General features: G+C 41.3%; 2 protein-coding genes across 2 annotated transcripts in view; one reads left to right on the top strand and one right to left on the bottom strand.

Moving 5' to 3' along the window:
- Nucleotides 1-1,407, bottom strand: part of DSG2 (desmoglein 2) — a 52,648-nt gene extending 51,241 nt beyond the window's left edge. Inside the window, exon 1 of the mRNA XM_020902011.2 lies at nucleotides 1,325-1,407. Coding sequence (XP_020757670.2) covers nucleotides 1,325-1,363 — 39 coding nt within the window. The 5' untranslated portion in view covers nucleotides 1,364-1,407. The remainder of the gene's footprint in view (nucleotides 1-1,324) is intronic.
- On the top strand, nucleotides 1,407-15,765 carry LOC110142699 (uncharacterized). Its single transcript, XM_070452784.1, has 4 exons — nucleotides 1,407-1,926; nucleotides 9,597-9,671; nucleotides 10,106-10,203; nucleotides 15,480-15,765. Exons 1-3 carry the CDS (start codon nucleotides 1,549-1,551, stop codon nucleotides 10,118-10,120), a joined length of 468 nt encoding a protein of 155 aa, XP_070308885.1. The 5' UTR covers nucleotides 1,407-1,548; the 3' UTR covers nucleotides 10,121-10,203; nucleotides 15,480-15,765.
- Nucleotides 15,766-15,787: the final 22 nt, after the last annotated feature.

The raw sequence follows: 15,787 nt of genomic DNA, 5'->3' as shown, positions 1-15,787 counted from the left end.
ATGTGTGCCTTTGTTGTTCAGTCTCTAAATTGTGTCCGACTTTTATAAGAATATATACATACAAAACCCACAGGGGAAAATGTCCTCCCTTCACTGTAATTCTGGGATAGAGAGAAGGCAATCTTTTGGAAGTTAGAACTTTCAATACAGGGAATGTACTTGTATTTCTTATTTTTACTATTATATAAGAATACAGAATACGATTTTTTACCTAATCTCTCTGAACACACATTTAAGTCTCTGGAAGCTGAAGGCAAGCCTGTATCAGGAGGATAACTGTCACTTTATCAAAACCCATTCGGCAAGCCTCTTCCAGAGTCAAGTACATCTCAGTCCTGTCCAACTCATTGCGACCCCAAGGACTGCAGTTCGCCAGGCTCCGCTATCCATGGGATTCTCTAGGCAAGAATACTGGAGTGGATTGCCATGCTCTCCTCCAGGGGATCTTTCTGACCAGGGTCTCCTGAACTGCAGGCGGATTCTTTATCGTTTAAGCCACCAGAGAAGCCAAACCCTTTACTTATGCGCAATTCCCTCAACAAACAGAAAACAAATGTATTTAAAAACCAACCCGAGCATAAGCAGTAAAGCATAAGAAATGCAGATCTAGAAAGCGAACACTGTTTGCCAGTTTAATAACCTCTGAAAACCCCATTTGACTGTTGCGCTGCACGTCGCCTTTCTGTAATCTTTTAAAGTGAAAAAAAAACCTTAGAACTATTACATATGTTCATTACCTTTAATACTAGGCGATGTCTTAAAACATCAACTTTGTGAACTTTAAGCTTGAGCTATAGGTGGGTGATTTGAAGCGTAACGTGGCTTTAACAAAAAAAAATTAAACTTTGTAAAATACATTAGAGAAACTCTCTGGGCCCCCTTCCGCAGCCTCAGAATACAGGTGTGTCCCCAGGTCACTGCCGCGCTCGGGCGGTGGGAGCCCGGGGAGGTAGGCGCGGCCGCAGCCTCCATGTTGCGGTCTGAGGAGACTCGGGACAAAGCCCGGGTCTCCAGGAAAGGTGTCCCCGCCTCAGGGCTCCCTGCACCCGCAGATCGCAGATCCACAAACGCGCTGGGGCCTGTGTATGACCGCAAGAGAAACGGAACTGCAGCCCGCTTCCCACCGGCCGCCCGGCCCCAGCGGAGCCGCAGGGTCCCCGCTCGCCGGCGCCTGTCCGGCCCTCTCCCACCTCCGGGCACAAAGAGGGATCTCCGGGCGGGCCGGCCCTCCCCCGGCGGAAGCGGGCAGGTCGAGGCGCGGGTCGGGAGCCCGCCGCCGCCCCGACCAGCCCGGGGCTCCGTGCCGCCGGCTCCACGCACTTACCAGGAGAAGCAGCAGCGCGCCCTCCGCGCCCCGCGCCATCGCGCCTCCGCCGCCGGCTCCCAGTCCCCGCGCGCGCGCGCGCCGGCCCCTCCCTGGCGCCCCCGCCCCGAGGGTCCCCTCCCAGGCGGCGCCCGCACGGCCCTGCCCAGAGGGCGGCTCCAGGTGTGGCCTCCGCGAGAAAATGGAGCCCGGAGCCAGGCCGAGCGGCTCGGGCCGGGGTGGGAATGGCGCGGAGGAGGGAGGTGCCCGGGGGACGCCCGCCCCCCGCCGCACGCGCACCTGGAGCCGTGACGGCCCCGGGCTGGGGACTCCGAGCGGCCGGCCCCGCCCCGCCGCCTCCCTGCCCGAGCCCCTCTCCGCCCGGGGCGGCCGGCTCTCTACGCCCGGGGCCGCCGCGGGGACCGTGCGCTGGGTGGCCGCGAGCGGGGCCCAGGTGGCGCCGAGGAGAAGGACGAGCGACGCGCGGACCCGTGTCCTCCCTGCGTCCTCCGCGCGGCCTGCTGGCCGGGGCCAGCTCCCCGGGAGCGAAGGTTCTGGAGCCGGATTCCAGGGGTGGTCTCCGTGAAGGCGTCTCACGTCCTTCCCACGGCCCCTTCCCACAGGTTTGCCGCGTGTCTGACTCAGGGAGAAACAGTTAATAGAAGAATCACAAAGGATCCCAAGGAACGGCTTTTTTTTTTTTTTTTTTCCTTACCCCTTGTTAACTAACCTCGACTGGGAGAAAAGTCTAGAAGGGTTTAGGGAAAGACACACTCTTCCCTATATTTACAAAATGACAAAGCGTCACTAGGGGTCAGAATCCTCTAGCCCATAGTTATTTAGCTGTGTGACCTGGAGAATAGATACCACCCACTGCATAGAGGGGACTACCCTCATAGCTCAGTCGGTAAAGAATCTGCCTGCAATGCAGGAGCCCTGGGTTTGAGCCCTGGTTCGGGAAGATCTGCCTGGAGAAGGAAATGGCAACCCACTCCAGCATTCTTACCTGGGAAATTTCATGGACAGAGGACCCTGGTGGGCTACAGCCCACACGACTTGGCTACTCGACCACCAGCAAACAGGGCTGCTATGAAGATTAAATCAGAAAAATCTTTATGATGCATTCTATAGTGTCTAGCGCCTAACGCACCGGGTTCAACTAAGAGTGATAGTACGATTACTTTTGCAAGCGTAAATATTAAGTTGAAAAGTCTTCTTGAAAAATAGAAGCTCTGGAATAAGCACCAGATTAGGAGATTTATAAGAAAGGCTAATTATTGACACTGACCTATTGGAAGAGCCTGTAATAGTATAAAGGGTTGATTTGCTACTAGAAAGAGATGTTTGGCATCAAAGCTGATCGACAAGGCAGAGTTCCCTTTGTGATTAAATGTGCCTCCCTCTCTCTTTGCCCAGGGTCTCCTACTTTCTTTCTCCTTTTCTCCTCTTGCCACTTTTCAAGATCCAGTACAATGGCCTTAATCCCTTTCTTCCTCAACTGCGGAGGACCACTCCCTCTTTGAGCTGAGAACCACCTTTTACTTTCTTTGTTTAGGGATTAACTGGCCGGTAACTTTTCTGATAGTGTTACTTAACTGTCAGCTAAACAGAGGACTGAATGTCTAGGAGTGTCTGCTTAATTTTTCACTCTGTTTGCAGTGCCTAGAACAGTGCCGAGAACCATGATAGCCTCTCAATAAATACTGGTCACGTCGTTGAGTCAGGAGGGAAGAATGTCTTCTAGTTTCCACACCTTTTTCTTTGAATTACTGTGGATGGTAACCTTCGTGATAATTCTCATTCCCCCTCATTGCTGGGAGGATTCCTAATTAAACAAGGCAGACTTGACCAAAACACTCTCATATCATCCCTGGAAACTATACATAAGCCCTACCCAAAATGAGTGCTCTTGCAAATGAGTCCTATAGGCAAGTATTTATGCCTCATTATCTAGAATTTGATCTCTGTTCAGTAATGAAGATAATTGTAGCTTCCAGAATGAGAAAAGCTAATGCCAATTGTATTTCTCTTGGATTATTTACTCTCCGCTGGAGGCTGTCAAAGGCAATTTAAGGATAATGTTCCTCTGTGAGACATGTATTGCAAGGCTTTGAGAGAAGATGTACAATCCAGTGCCGCTGGATGACATTCTTGAATTAGCTCCTCTTTAAAAACCTATGACTGAAACCTATGACTCAGTGAGCTGAAGGCACTTGGAAGTTAGATCATACACAGCTCATTCTCTCACTCCTGACTTCTTTCTGCTGGCATGAGAGTCAATCTATTTCAAAAATCTCTTTGTACAACATCAGATGCCATTACCAATGACGTGCTGATGGCTTTAAAATGAATTAACAAGATGTGAAAGATTACTTGCAGGTTTTTCTTCCTCTAAACTAGTTGAACGTTATGGTAAATATACTTTTCTTAAGACTTAATTTTCTTAAGACATACTTGCAATACATCAGTTAAAAACTGTACCTTGTGCAAATAATTGGCTTTAACATTTATATATATTCAAAATGTCTGTGTTATATTTCCCAGCATATTTTGTCTCACATGTACACATAGGTGATTAGCTTATTAGAATCATCTCTTAGTATTATCTAAAACAAAAATGTTATTTAAAAAAAAGACTTCATAAAGACCAACAAAAATTAACATGTCCCCTTTCTACCATCACCTCTTCCTTACTCCCCACCCACTCCAGCATTAAAAAAAATCACTTTATAAATCATCATGATATAAATGGCTAATGGTTTGATAGATGATTGATTATTTAATTCCATTGAAAATCCCAACGAGTGTATGTATTAGAATTAACGTCTAAGAGGTACATGCTGAATCTGGTGCTATCCTACAACATGCCTTAGAAGCAAAGAACAGAAATGTGTGGCTGTTCCAACATAAGAATTGGTTATCATGGCTGGGAGGCTTACTCATGTGACATTGATTAATAAAGGGTATGTGTAACAGGGAATATAGCCAATATTTTGTAATAGCTATAAATGGAGCATAGCCTTTAAAAATTATGAATCACTGTAGGGTATACCTGTAACTTATATAACACATCAACTGTACTTCAGTTAAAAAAAAAGGTTACTTGGATACAGGGAAAATTTATGATATGCATCTAGGTAAATAAAGTAAGAAAGGTGAAAAAAGGAGGAGATTGTTTTCTGGTTTAGTTATACTCATTTGTTTCTTCATTTATTCAACACTGAGTTTGTTTGCCAAGCATTTAATTTGCATTTTATTGGCAATACCAATAAGTAATCCAAGAAACAAAAATAGACGCTTATGAAATAGTGTAGCTATAATTAACATAAACTTATCGATGCAGTGGTAGAACTCTTTGCTTGGTATGAAGCAAACAGAGGGAAGGGAGTAGTGAACTCACGCTTTGGTTGGTGAGGTTGAGGTGGAGTGGTGTGGTGAGCTGGTTCTTAAAGGATGAATAATTGTAAAGGAGACATGACACCAGTCAGGATAAAGTCACTCAAAGCATAAATGCTGCTGGTGAAGAGTCGGGGATTCGTGAAGAGTCAAGAGTTTCAGATTTATCTGAAAAAAAAAAAAAAAAAAAATTTTTTTTTATCACATTGACAAAATTGAATTTGAGATATTAGAGCAGTGTCCCATGAGAAAAGTCTCGCAAGTAGTTTGAAATGAGAATACAACTACAGGTCGATTTAGGAGGCAGAAAAAGTTGCCTAATTTTCTTTCTCTTGGCTGTTGTTTCTCAATACATTTCTTATTCTTTGCCTACCTGCTAAATGCTTACGCCTCTTGAGTTCTTTCCTTTCCATCTTTTCTTACTTGGTACCCAGCCTGACTCTGTAGCCATTCCCATTGTGCAAATCCTTCACAGCCTTCTCTCCTGAGCTTCAAACATGGGACATTATCATTTGGATGTCTCATAGGGATCTCAAACTATCATCCTAACTTTGTGAAAGTCGCTCATTCATGTCTAACTCTTTGCGACTCTATGGACTACACAGTCCATGGAATTCTCCAGGCAAGAATACCAGAGTGGGTTGTCATGCCATTCTCCAGGGTATCTTCCCAACCCAGGGATCGAACCCAAGTCTCACCCATTGCAAGCAGATTCTTTACCAGCAGAACCACCAGGGAAGCCCTCACAGAATACTGACAAACAGCATACTGTCTGTCTCAAACAGCATACTGATAAAAAAGATTTCCCCATCCCTCTACACCTCTCCAGCTCAAGCTTGCTACTTCCTCCTGTGCTTGGTCAACTTGACCATTCAAGGTGGGCACCTGAAAGTCATTCTCAATTCTTCTTGTTGTCTTTTCTGCAATTATTGTACTTTCATTCTCTGTGGCTCTGTTCAAGATGATTCACACAATGTGCATCACAGCATCACACTGTGATGTATGGTTAATTCATTGATGTCTGCTGCTGTGATGCCTTTTCTTCCCCAAGATGGTTACTTCTTTAAGAGCAGAGGCTATATCATATCCGTAGTGGGCCCAGACTTCCGTATCCAGCACATATAAGATGATCAATAAAGAGTTGTTGAACCAAGTTCACATGGAAGGGATTAATTACAAGTGAAAAAAGAGCATTATAGGGGCAGGTATTTGAATATATCCACTCTGGGTGTATTAATAGTGGATCTGGCCAGAAAATGGTCTGGGATTGTGTGGAGGGGAGCTATGCACATGCATACAGGCATGCAGACATACATGCAGGTGTGTTGGTGGACGTTTGTGTGTTTCCCCCAAGGATACTACAGTCGAGGAGCAGGAGAGGAATGGCAGATGGTGGGTGTGAGTCAGAGTTTCAGAGTGGCCTGATTGATAGAAGTGTAAGTGTCGGATGTGGTGTCTCCAGGGTTGAGTGTGGCAGGAGGGGTTTGGACAGAGCAAAGCTGAAGGAGTTCAGGCACAGGTTGAGAAGAGAATGTGTTAGCTGGGGGTGGAGAAATGGCAAGGGATTGTCCACCCGCTTAATCCTGGAGAAGGAGTATGGTCCTTTTCCCCAGAAGCCAAAGCAGGAGTGACATCACAGACATTAGGTGTCTGGGTATTGAAATTTTCATGGCTTAGCTGAACCAAGAACCTTAGGCAGTGAGAGGGGAGAACTGGGTGACTTGCAGGTGGGGGATGATCTCTTAATAACAGGGTGGGAAAAAGCTTTGCTGCTTTTCTGAGCTGGGACTTGCAGAGTAATAATCAAAGCCCAGCAGGCTGCAAGCCCCATGGTCTACTGTAGAGAAACCAGCATGTCCTTCGTGAACAGTCACCACTGTGTATGGCAGCAGCAGTCAGCCCTGAGAACACAGCCACAGACGCCACACCCCGCCCGAGAGATAGAGAGCCGCAGGTGGTGAGTCATGGGCTGTAGCTGAGCTGTTCACCGCAGGCTCCTCCTGTGAGTCAGTAGATGAGGACTGACTCCTTGCATGCAAAGTTCTGAACTGGAATGACTTCAGGAAATTGTCAGCGGTGTTTGTGGACCAGAGAATTAGAGGAAGACACAACAGTGGCAAAATGAAGACTTGACTCAGCAGAGAAAACAAAGTTGTCTGTTTTGGGGTCTAAGTAGAGTGCTAAACCAACATCATAAGAGATTTTTTTTCGAAATACATCACACACTAGTTTTACAAGGTGATGAGACTATAGTAGTCCTAAATTGAGGTGTGTCTAAAACAGGGGTTGTCTAGAAAACCTTGGCAAGGTCTTGATGGCCCATTAGAATGCCTCGCCCTCCTAAGATCTGACATCCCTTAGCTGAAGGCTCCCTTGACTGCTCTGTGCATATTCCTGGGAGGGTGGCATGCTGATCCTTCTCAATCATTTACATCATAGCCTGACACCACAGTCACACCAGGCAAGCTCCACCTGAGAGCCCTTGTCCTCTCTGTTCCTTTTCTCGAGAAGGTTCTGTTCCAGCCACATACAAGGGTTACTCCCTCGCTCTTCACTTCTCAAATATTCGTTTCTCAGTGACATATTCTTTGGCTACTCGTATAAAAATTATAATAAAACTCCCACCCCCAAAGCTCCCCACCCACCTTTCTTACTTTATTTTTCTTCTTTGCACATTGCAACTTAAAAGGCTGTGCATTTACTTATTTATTACCTGTCACCGTTCATTAGAATGTAAACTTCCTGAAGGCTGAGGTCTTTATCTGTGAACTGCTATGGATTCTGGTGGGGACTTCCCTGGTGGTCCAGTGGCTAAGACTCGTTACTCCCAATGCAGGAGGCCTGGGTTCGGTCCCTGGTTGGGAAACAGAGCCCACATGCTGCAACTAAGACCCAGCACAGCCAAATAGATGGGATGGTTGGATGGCACCACCAACTCAACGGATATGACTTTTGAGTGAACTCTGGGAGTTGGTGATGGACAGGGAGGCCTGGCATGCTGCATTCCATGGGGTTGCAAAGAGTCGGACACGACTGAGCGAACTGAACTGAACTGAACTGAACTGATGGTTCTGGTGCTCCAGATGGTAAAGAATCTGCCTGCAATGCAAGAGACCTGGTTTCGATTCCCAGGTGGGGAATATCCCCTGGAGAAGGGAATGGCCACCCACCCCAGTATTCTTGCCTGGAGAATTCCATAGACCTAGGAGCCTGGTGGGCTACAGTCCATGGGATCGCAGAGTCAGACATGACTGAGTGACTAATGCACACAAAACTTAGATTACTTAAACAGTGCTTGATCAATTATAAGTCTTCGGTTTATTCTAGTTGAATGTGTGAATGGAAGAATAGCAAATATATTTTCAAGGTTATTTTGGAAGAAAGTATGTGTGTGTGTGTGTGTGTGTGTGTGTGTGTGTGTGTGAGACAGTGTACGTGTAAAATGAAGAGAGACTAATATTCCTGGAAGGATGTAAATCTCACCAAACTGAAGTGGGGGTGTACTGGAAGGTCTCCAGTACCATGGACAACCTCCCCCTACCATGCAAAGTTAGCCCGGACAAGCTTGCTAAGGCTTCTTGAGCCATGTCAAGTTGGAGGAGTCCAGAGGCCAGTGGAGAGTGTTTCTGTGTTCTTCCTCTTCTGCGAGACTCCCTTCCTTACAGGGGGGACAAAGTGCAAAACCATAAACCGCATGGAGAATCCCTTTTCCCTCTGGAGATGAACAAAGCTAGCATTCATTTCCAGAGCTGGCACTTGGGAATGTTGATTTTATCTCCTCACCTATGTTTTCTGAAAAAATCTCAGAATAAATCTCTAGTTTTGATTTCACCTTAGGGTTTGTTTATAAGAATTCTTGGAAAGATAAGGGAAGTGGCTGGGAAGAAGGGGGGAGAGTTTGGTTGTTAATAGCAGCACTGAAGTGGTGTCCATCGCCTGTGAGATGCGAGCTGTAGGGCTTATGGGCAGTATAGGAGTGTTTACTGAGAGTGTCAGACGTGTTGACCCAAGTGTGACTGATGAGCCTCCGAAGGAAGACCTACCAAAAAAAAAACCCCTCAGGAGACAGAAAAGAATACTGGTTTCTCAGCAGTTACTTCAGTCATTCACAGGTGGACAAGTAACATTCTTGCATATCAAGAAAAGATGAGAAGGAAGTGATATAATGGCTTTGGAAAAGGTGGATGTAAAATACTGGCTTTGAAGATCTGTTCAAAGCAGTCCAATGGATGATTATAAATAGCAGAGAGCAGAATTTCAAAAATAAACAATTTCCATGTTAAAGAGAAAGCAAGGATTTAGAGAAATTAACTCATTTTGATTTACTTTCCGAACTAACCATGTTGGTGTGACTTGTTAAGTATCAAGTTCTGAAATCTGTGATTGATTTACTTGTTATAAAATGATTAGAGCACATTTAAAGTTATTTAGTAATGATGTTATTTACTTACATTTTTGACATCCCCTCAAGTGGAAAAGGAGGCTTGATTCCAGTGGGGGAGGCAAACGGTGCCCGAGGGTGAACTTATCCAAGGGAGGGTGTGACCTTGTGAAGGTCATTTGTCACACGTTACACAGAATATTGGGAACCACTGCTCTGCAGAGCATAAGTTAGGATATTGTTATTCTTGAATCCCAGATTTGATATTATGAGTGCAAATTGTTTTTATGCAGTAACTTTATAACAAATATAACTGAAAGTTTCTTAATATGATAAATAATAACTTAATTAACTCACATCTATATGTGCCCAGGGAATTGGAAAGTTGGAGCAGTCCTTTAGCTATCATAACAGAAGAAAATAAAAATGTCCCTGGTGCCTGAGCATTTTAGAAAAGTGTTCTTAAAGCTGTTCTGCTTGAACTGTACAGTTTTTTGTTTTGTTTTGTTTTTGCAGTGGACTTGGTTTGAGTTTCAGACTTCCCTGGTGGCTCAGATGATAAAGAATCTACCTGCAATGCAGGAGATCCAGGTTCGAATCCTGGGTTGGGAAGATCCCCTGGAGAAGGGAATGGCTACCCACTCCAGTATTCTTGCCTGGAGAATTCCATGGACCCTCGTAGGCTACAGTCCGTGGGGTTGCAGGGAGTTAGATGTGACTCATTTAGTTTGAGTTTTATTACCTTCTCTACTCCCATTTAGAGATTTTATTAGATAGAAATGTGTTCAAACATTATCAAACCAGTTAAGCAAAATTTAGTTACAAAAAAGGCAATAGTAAAGAATTTGCTCCTGATATTTTAAATGACCACAGTAACCCTTACTAGCTTGTCTGAGAACATTTGTGGTTAAAGATTTTTTTAAAAACCATAATATTTATTATGAACATTACTGTATGCCCTTGAAAGCAGACCTTTTATTTTACAAGGCAATTGTCTGCTAATTTACTTTAACATATTATTTTAGGTGAACTTCTCTTAATTTCTACTGAAACAGTATCTGAATGAGTCATACCTTTGGAGAGAGAGTCACGCCCATTTCATGCAGAATCAGCTACAATAAAGGTAAGTCAGCCAATAAAGACTTCTTGTGACTAATTCTTCTGTGAGTATGAAAGAAGAAGAGAGTGTATCCTTGTACTTCTTTCTTAACTTTAGGATTAGAACATTGAAATGAGAGCTCATGTGGAGAGTTGTTTTATGATTCATAAAGTGTGGTTGTGAGTTTCCATTGTTTGGACCTTGAGATTTCAGTAATTAGAATCTCAAGTCCACAGAGTATGATTTACTGTTCTTTATACCTGCGATTTTCCCTCTAGAAGTGTGAATAAGCCATCTAAAACTAAATACATACAGGAAAAAAAACAGAGGAAGATTTTTATTCTAAGGCTTTCAGGAATAAAAAGATGATGGGATTTCTAAGGAACATTTTATTTACTTTTATTTCTAGAGATGATGCATTAGGTCAGTTGGTCAGAATATGAAACCTGAGTCTTGGGTTTGCCCTGGGTGGTCCTAATGGACAGGTAGATGCCCACATATGTGATTTGGAAGGTAAATGTCCCTGCAGGAAACACTCCACCTCCTGACCTGAAATGAAATTTCATTTTGTTTTCTAAGTCAGCAGATATTTAAGATACATACTCCAAGGAGGAGAACAAAGCATTTTCTGTGATTTATACTTTGCTGTGAATTAATTTTTAAAACAATTAAAAACTTTATTAACTAGTTATGATCACATTTTAAAGGAAATAGGAAGAATTATGAAAACCCTTATTGTTGTATCTGACTCTTTGTGACCCCATGAACTGCAGCACGCCAGGCTTCCCTGTCCTTCACAATCTCCCATATTATATTCTGGAAATAAGGTAATAAAATATGCAAAGGTAAAAACAATTTAACTTCCTTCTATTTTATATTGAGTCAACTGGCTTTTGTAAATAAAATTCCTTTTCGCCTGGCTCCATAAATCCTGTAAAACTGTAAAGTGAGGTCATTTTCTTCATCCAGTAATTACTATGCTACCAGCATCTCCTCACATGTCTCCTACTGGAGGTTGGGTCAGTAGCAGCATTCTTTTTATGCTGATTGCTGATTTTCAAGAATAACTACTTTTTTTTTTCCCACCTAAAGCTACCTGGCTGCCCTGTTCTACTTGATGGAAATGACATAGTTAGAACTCTTATGGGAAAAAAAGCCTTCCATTCTGTCCTTTTCTAAGGAGGCCCAGCTGAAAAATTCCAATAATCTGGTGATTCTCATCAGTTTGGCTACAAGATCACAATTTGATATGAATGAATTCATCTCTATTTGCTTGTGTATTCAGAGGGATTTCTAGTGCCATGTAGGGTATACAGGACAGGCTCTGTGGCTAAAGTGAAAGATTAGCAAAAAAGAAATCGTGCACCTGCAGTTTGGAGTCACAGGAAGAGAATTGGCTTAGTTAGTTCCTAATTCTACCTTTGATCAACAGATTACTTTTCAGCCTGTTTGAGCATCTGTAAAACAGGATTTTGGATCAGGTAATCTAGAAGTTTTGAGTTTGTTTGGTTTCAGTGGTTTTGTTGTCAACCTCATAACTTTCTGAGTTTAGTTCATTTTGAAGATTGAAAAAAGATTCTTTTATGTCAGATCTCCATGAGTACTTCTATTAACATGTCCTAAGGGCGTTCTGTGTTTTGTGTGTGTGTGTTTGTGGTATAGGGGATCTATTTCCCTGACTGGTGATCGAACCCAGGCCCCCTGCATTGGGAATGTGGAGTCTTAGCCACTGGACCTAAGTACATTCTTATTACTTCTTGACAGAAATTTCATGAAGTAGGGATGGTTACTATCTCCATAAGAGTAGTCCAGAGAGGTATGAAAAGTTGAAGTAACTTGCCAAAGACACACAGCTAGTAAGTGATGAAGCTCTGATTTAAACTCAAGTAGTTTGTCTCCAAAACCTGAAGTCTTAACCATTAACTTAAACACACAATTGAAAACAAAACAAAAACATTTTAAATTTATCTTTTGTTAATTATTAAAGTATATGTTCCATCTATTGATTGACTAGATGGAATGAAATTTTAAATTTTTTTCTTAGACCTTCCTAATAAGTTTTGATTTTTCACCACTAGCAGATTTTCTTTGCTTGACAACTCATAGTTTCCTATCAAAATATTCAACAACATCTCCCGGCTTGTTCTTTCAGTGGAGACATCCTTCTCTAACCAAGGTTGGCAAAATGGTAATAGCATGCATTGGCTTGTTTTGGAGGCCTGGGAGAATCTTTGATTCCTAGAATAGAAGGTCTTATGTCATCCTGACAGCATATGCCTTTGTTGTTAGTTTGCAATTTGAAAGAATATTCAAAGACCAACACAAAGAGGGCCCATGAAAGTGTGTACAGAAAAAGTGGCTAGTTAGAAAATCAGCTTAGATTTCAACCACTAGCAGCCATAAATATCTTCTGAGGAAGAATCCATAGCAGTTTATAACAACTTAGAGGAAAGGGAAGATACAGAAAAATATTGTCAAAAGATGTTGGACTTAGGGTTTATTGTATATTAAAAATTTTTGACATACAAAAAAGTTTTAATATTTAATATATACAACTTGACGAGTTTGGGATAAGTATAAACCATGAAACCATTATCATAATCTATACCATAAACTTATGTATCACCTTCAAAAGTTTCCTCCTACACTCTTTTTATTACTGTTACTTTGTGCATGTGACAAGAATACTTAACATAAGACTTACCCTCTTAAGAAAATTTTAAGTATACAATACAGAGTTGTTAACTATAAGCTTTATGCTAAAAAAAAAAAAAAAGCTTTATGCTACACATTAGTCTGTAGAACTTATTCACCTGGTACAACAACTGAAACTTTGTACCCATTGACTACTATCTTCATTTCCTATTACACATGTTTTTACTAATCAAAAGTTGTGGGTGTCCTCCCTGGATAAGCATAATTAAGATTAGTTAAAAAAAGATAAACGTTTGGTCAAACAAGGCCGCTTCATTGTGTCTTACTGAAAGAAATTTAGGTGGAAAATCTGGGTGATTCTTTTCTTTTTAATTATGCATCTAGAGAGCAGATTCCTTGTATGGAAAAAACTTTGTGTCTGCAGCACCACTAAACATTAGTATTTGGTCCATGGGTCTAAGAATGAAAGACACTGCTTCAGCTATACCAAGCTACATGGTTACTGGTGGCAAATGCATGTGCTTGTGGTGCATGTGTATATGTGTGTGTATGTATGTATGTTTCTCCTTGTAGTTAGGACCATAACAATCAGTACTAGTGAGTAGGACTTGGAAGGCATGACTTAGTTAATCTCACATTTTGTGTTTAAATACCCAATTTTGGTTTAGTAACAATGCCTCCTTGCAGGAGCATAAACCATATCATTATGCCATTTACATAAATCCAGGATTACCTGATTCTGTACTGCTTTATAATTAAGAAAGTTCTTTGCAATCCTCTTTTGATTATGAAAGAATATAAATATTTCCTCTACCTTCTGCAGAAATGAGGACATACTTATTCGGTATCAACATTTTGCTTTTATCATAATTCGATGCTCTGTTTTTATACAAAATTTATTGCTTGCTAACTTAATAGTGACAAATTCAGCCCACATAAAACATCAGGGATATCCTGAGGCATAAAATTAAAAATAAGGTGGTCCCATATCCTTCATGGGAATAAAGATATAAGTAGAATTGGCTTTAAGTAGTAAAATATTTGCTGTAGTTGTTAAAAATGTGTTGTTTCCCACAAATCATGGAAACACTGACGTGGAAGGACTCATTTAAAGTTATTATTTAAAAAAAATAAAACAAAAACTAAGTTCACAGATACAGAGAACAGACTGGTGATTGCCAGAGGTGAAGTGGTTGGGAGATGGGCAAAATGGGTGGAATCAAAAGGTACAAACCTCTAGCTATAAAATAAATAACTTCTGGGGATGTAAGGTACAGCAGGGTCATATAGTTAGCAGCACTGAAATGCATATTTAAAAGTTGCTAAAAGAGTAAACCTTAAAAGTCCTTATCACAGGGAAAAGATTTTTTTGTATGGTGAAGGATGTTAACTAGACCTATTATAATAATTTTGCAATAGACATAAATATCAAATAAAAAGTTTAACATATAAAGTTATTTTTATATGTAGATGCAGGTCACATTACCTCTTCTGTTAAAGTGTGTTATCAAAGTAATTTTTAAGGAGTTTACTGGGAAAGAGGTTCTGTGACCTCCAGGTAGCTTGTTTCTGTTATTAAATGTAGAGGAAAGCTGCTTACTGTGACCTGAAAAATAAACTCACATAGTCTTCAAAATAGGGGCAAATCAAGTGTGTGCATTCTTTCATCTGTCCCTACATTTTTATTTCTCTGTCTGTATCTTTCAGTCATAATATATATATGCCAACATTGTACTGCTTCTTTAATCTTTAGAATTATATTTGGATTTATGATCTTTTTATTTTACAATTTTCATTGTTTTCTTTCCCATTTTTCATGTTCTACTTAAAGCCTTAGATCTGAAAATAAACAGATTATTCTCAGAAACTAATGAGTATTAATATTGCTGAATGATATAGACCAGCTTTTACATTTGTGTCACTTATTCTATGGTCTTAAGGAAGTTACTTTGATTCTCTGAGTTTCTGTTTTTGTGGCTGTAATCTCAAAGTTACCATAAGAGATAAATTAGAATATAACTCTCTTGGCTGTCTGGTAGACCTCAAAAGTGTCATTCTTCCTTTTTTGGTAACTGCATCCTTTTGCATTTAGACCATCATTATGTTGAGTTTTAATTATACCTGCACTGTACTTAGATTTGTTTGTTTTGCATTTGTTTTAAAAAAAAAAGGCAATATATAAAAGAAAAAGAAAGCAAAGACACCAACCTGTGGAATGGTCTGTGTCTTGTCTTGGAGGGGATCATGGTGAACTCTGGATCAGGCAAAACAGAAGGAATCTCAGTATTCTTTGTGGAAGATGTGTTGTTTCTGGCACCTGAAATTTAAATGATTACCTTCTTTTCTCATCAAATATCCCCCTTACGTAAAAAAAAGGTCTTAGACTATGTTGTTGAGCAAGCACTAAATCATGTGATCTCTGATTCACAATTACTCTTGTAGACTCAGGTAAAGCAGTTGGGAAAATACTGGATTGCCAATAACAGGAAGGAAAGATCCTTAACTTTTACTTAATTGCTAGTTGTTTCTTAATCACCAGTTACATCGAAGCTAGTCAGTTGAATGTATTCATTTACACCTTACTTGACTTTTGAAAATTAGAGAGGAGAAACTGATCTTGCTGTTTTTATTCCTTCACCTTCTAGGAATAAGAGGAACTGGTGATATTTTTGGAATTTACCTGCGTGGTTTTCATTTTCCTGGGATTGATCTAGGACATCTGAGTTAAGCCATCCACTTTTCTTCACTCAACATTCACTGGAATCCACTTTCTGCTTACCTTACCCCAGGTCCAAGTTGAATTGTCTGTATTTAAGAATGAGGAGGGTCAGCGAAACCAAGATGTGAGGCTCTGAAGGGACTTGTTTTGTGGTATCCCTTCAAAGGAAGACAAAAATAACAGACATTTGTTGTTGTTGTTCAGTTACTAAATTGTTTCTGATCTTTTGTGACC

This window comes from Odocoileus virginianus, chromosome 22, assembly GCF_023699985.2.
Source record: "Odocoileus virginianus isolate 20LAN1187 ecotype Illinois chromosome 22, Ovbor_1.2, whole genome shotgun sequence".
Classification (NCBI taxonomy): Eukaryota; Metazoa; Chordata; class Mammalia; order Artiodactyla; family Cervidae; genus Odocoileus; species Odocoileus virginianus.
The sequence above is the reverse complement of the archived record's forward strand: the minus strand, read 5'-3'. Positions and strand labels throughout refer to the sequence as shown.

What these genes read in the sequence shown, in the direction of transcription:
- LOC110142699 (XM_070452784.1), top strand. Translation starts at nt 1,549, where the DNA reads ATGGCGCGGAGGAGGGAGGTGCCCGGGGGACGCCCGCCCCCCGCCGCA. An exon ending in CCCACGGCCCCTTCCCACAG is followed by an intron (nt 1,927 to 9,596) that starts GTTTGCCGCGTG and finishes TTGTTTTTGCAG; the next exon opens with TGGACTTGGTTTGAGTTTCA.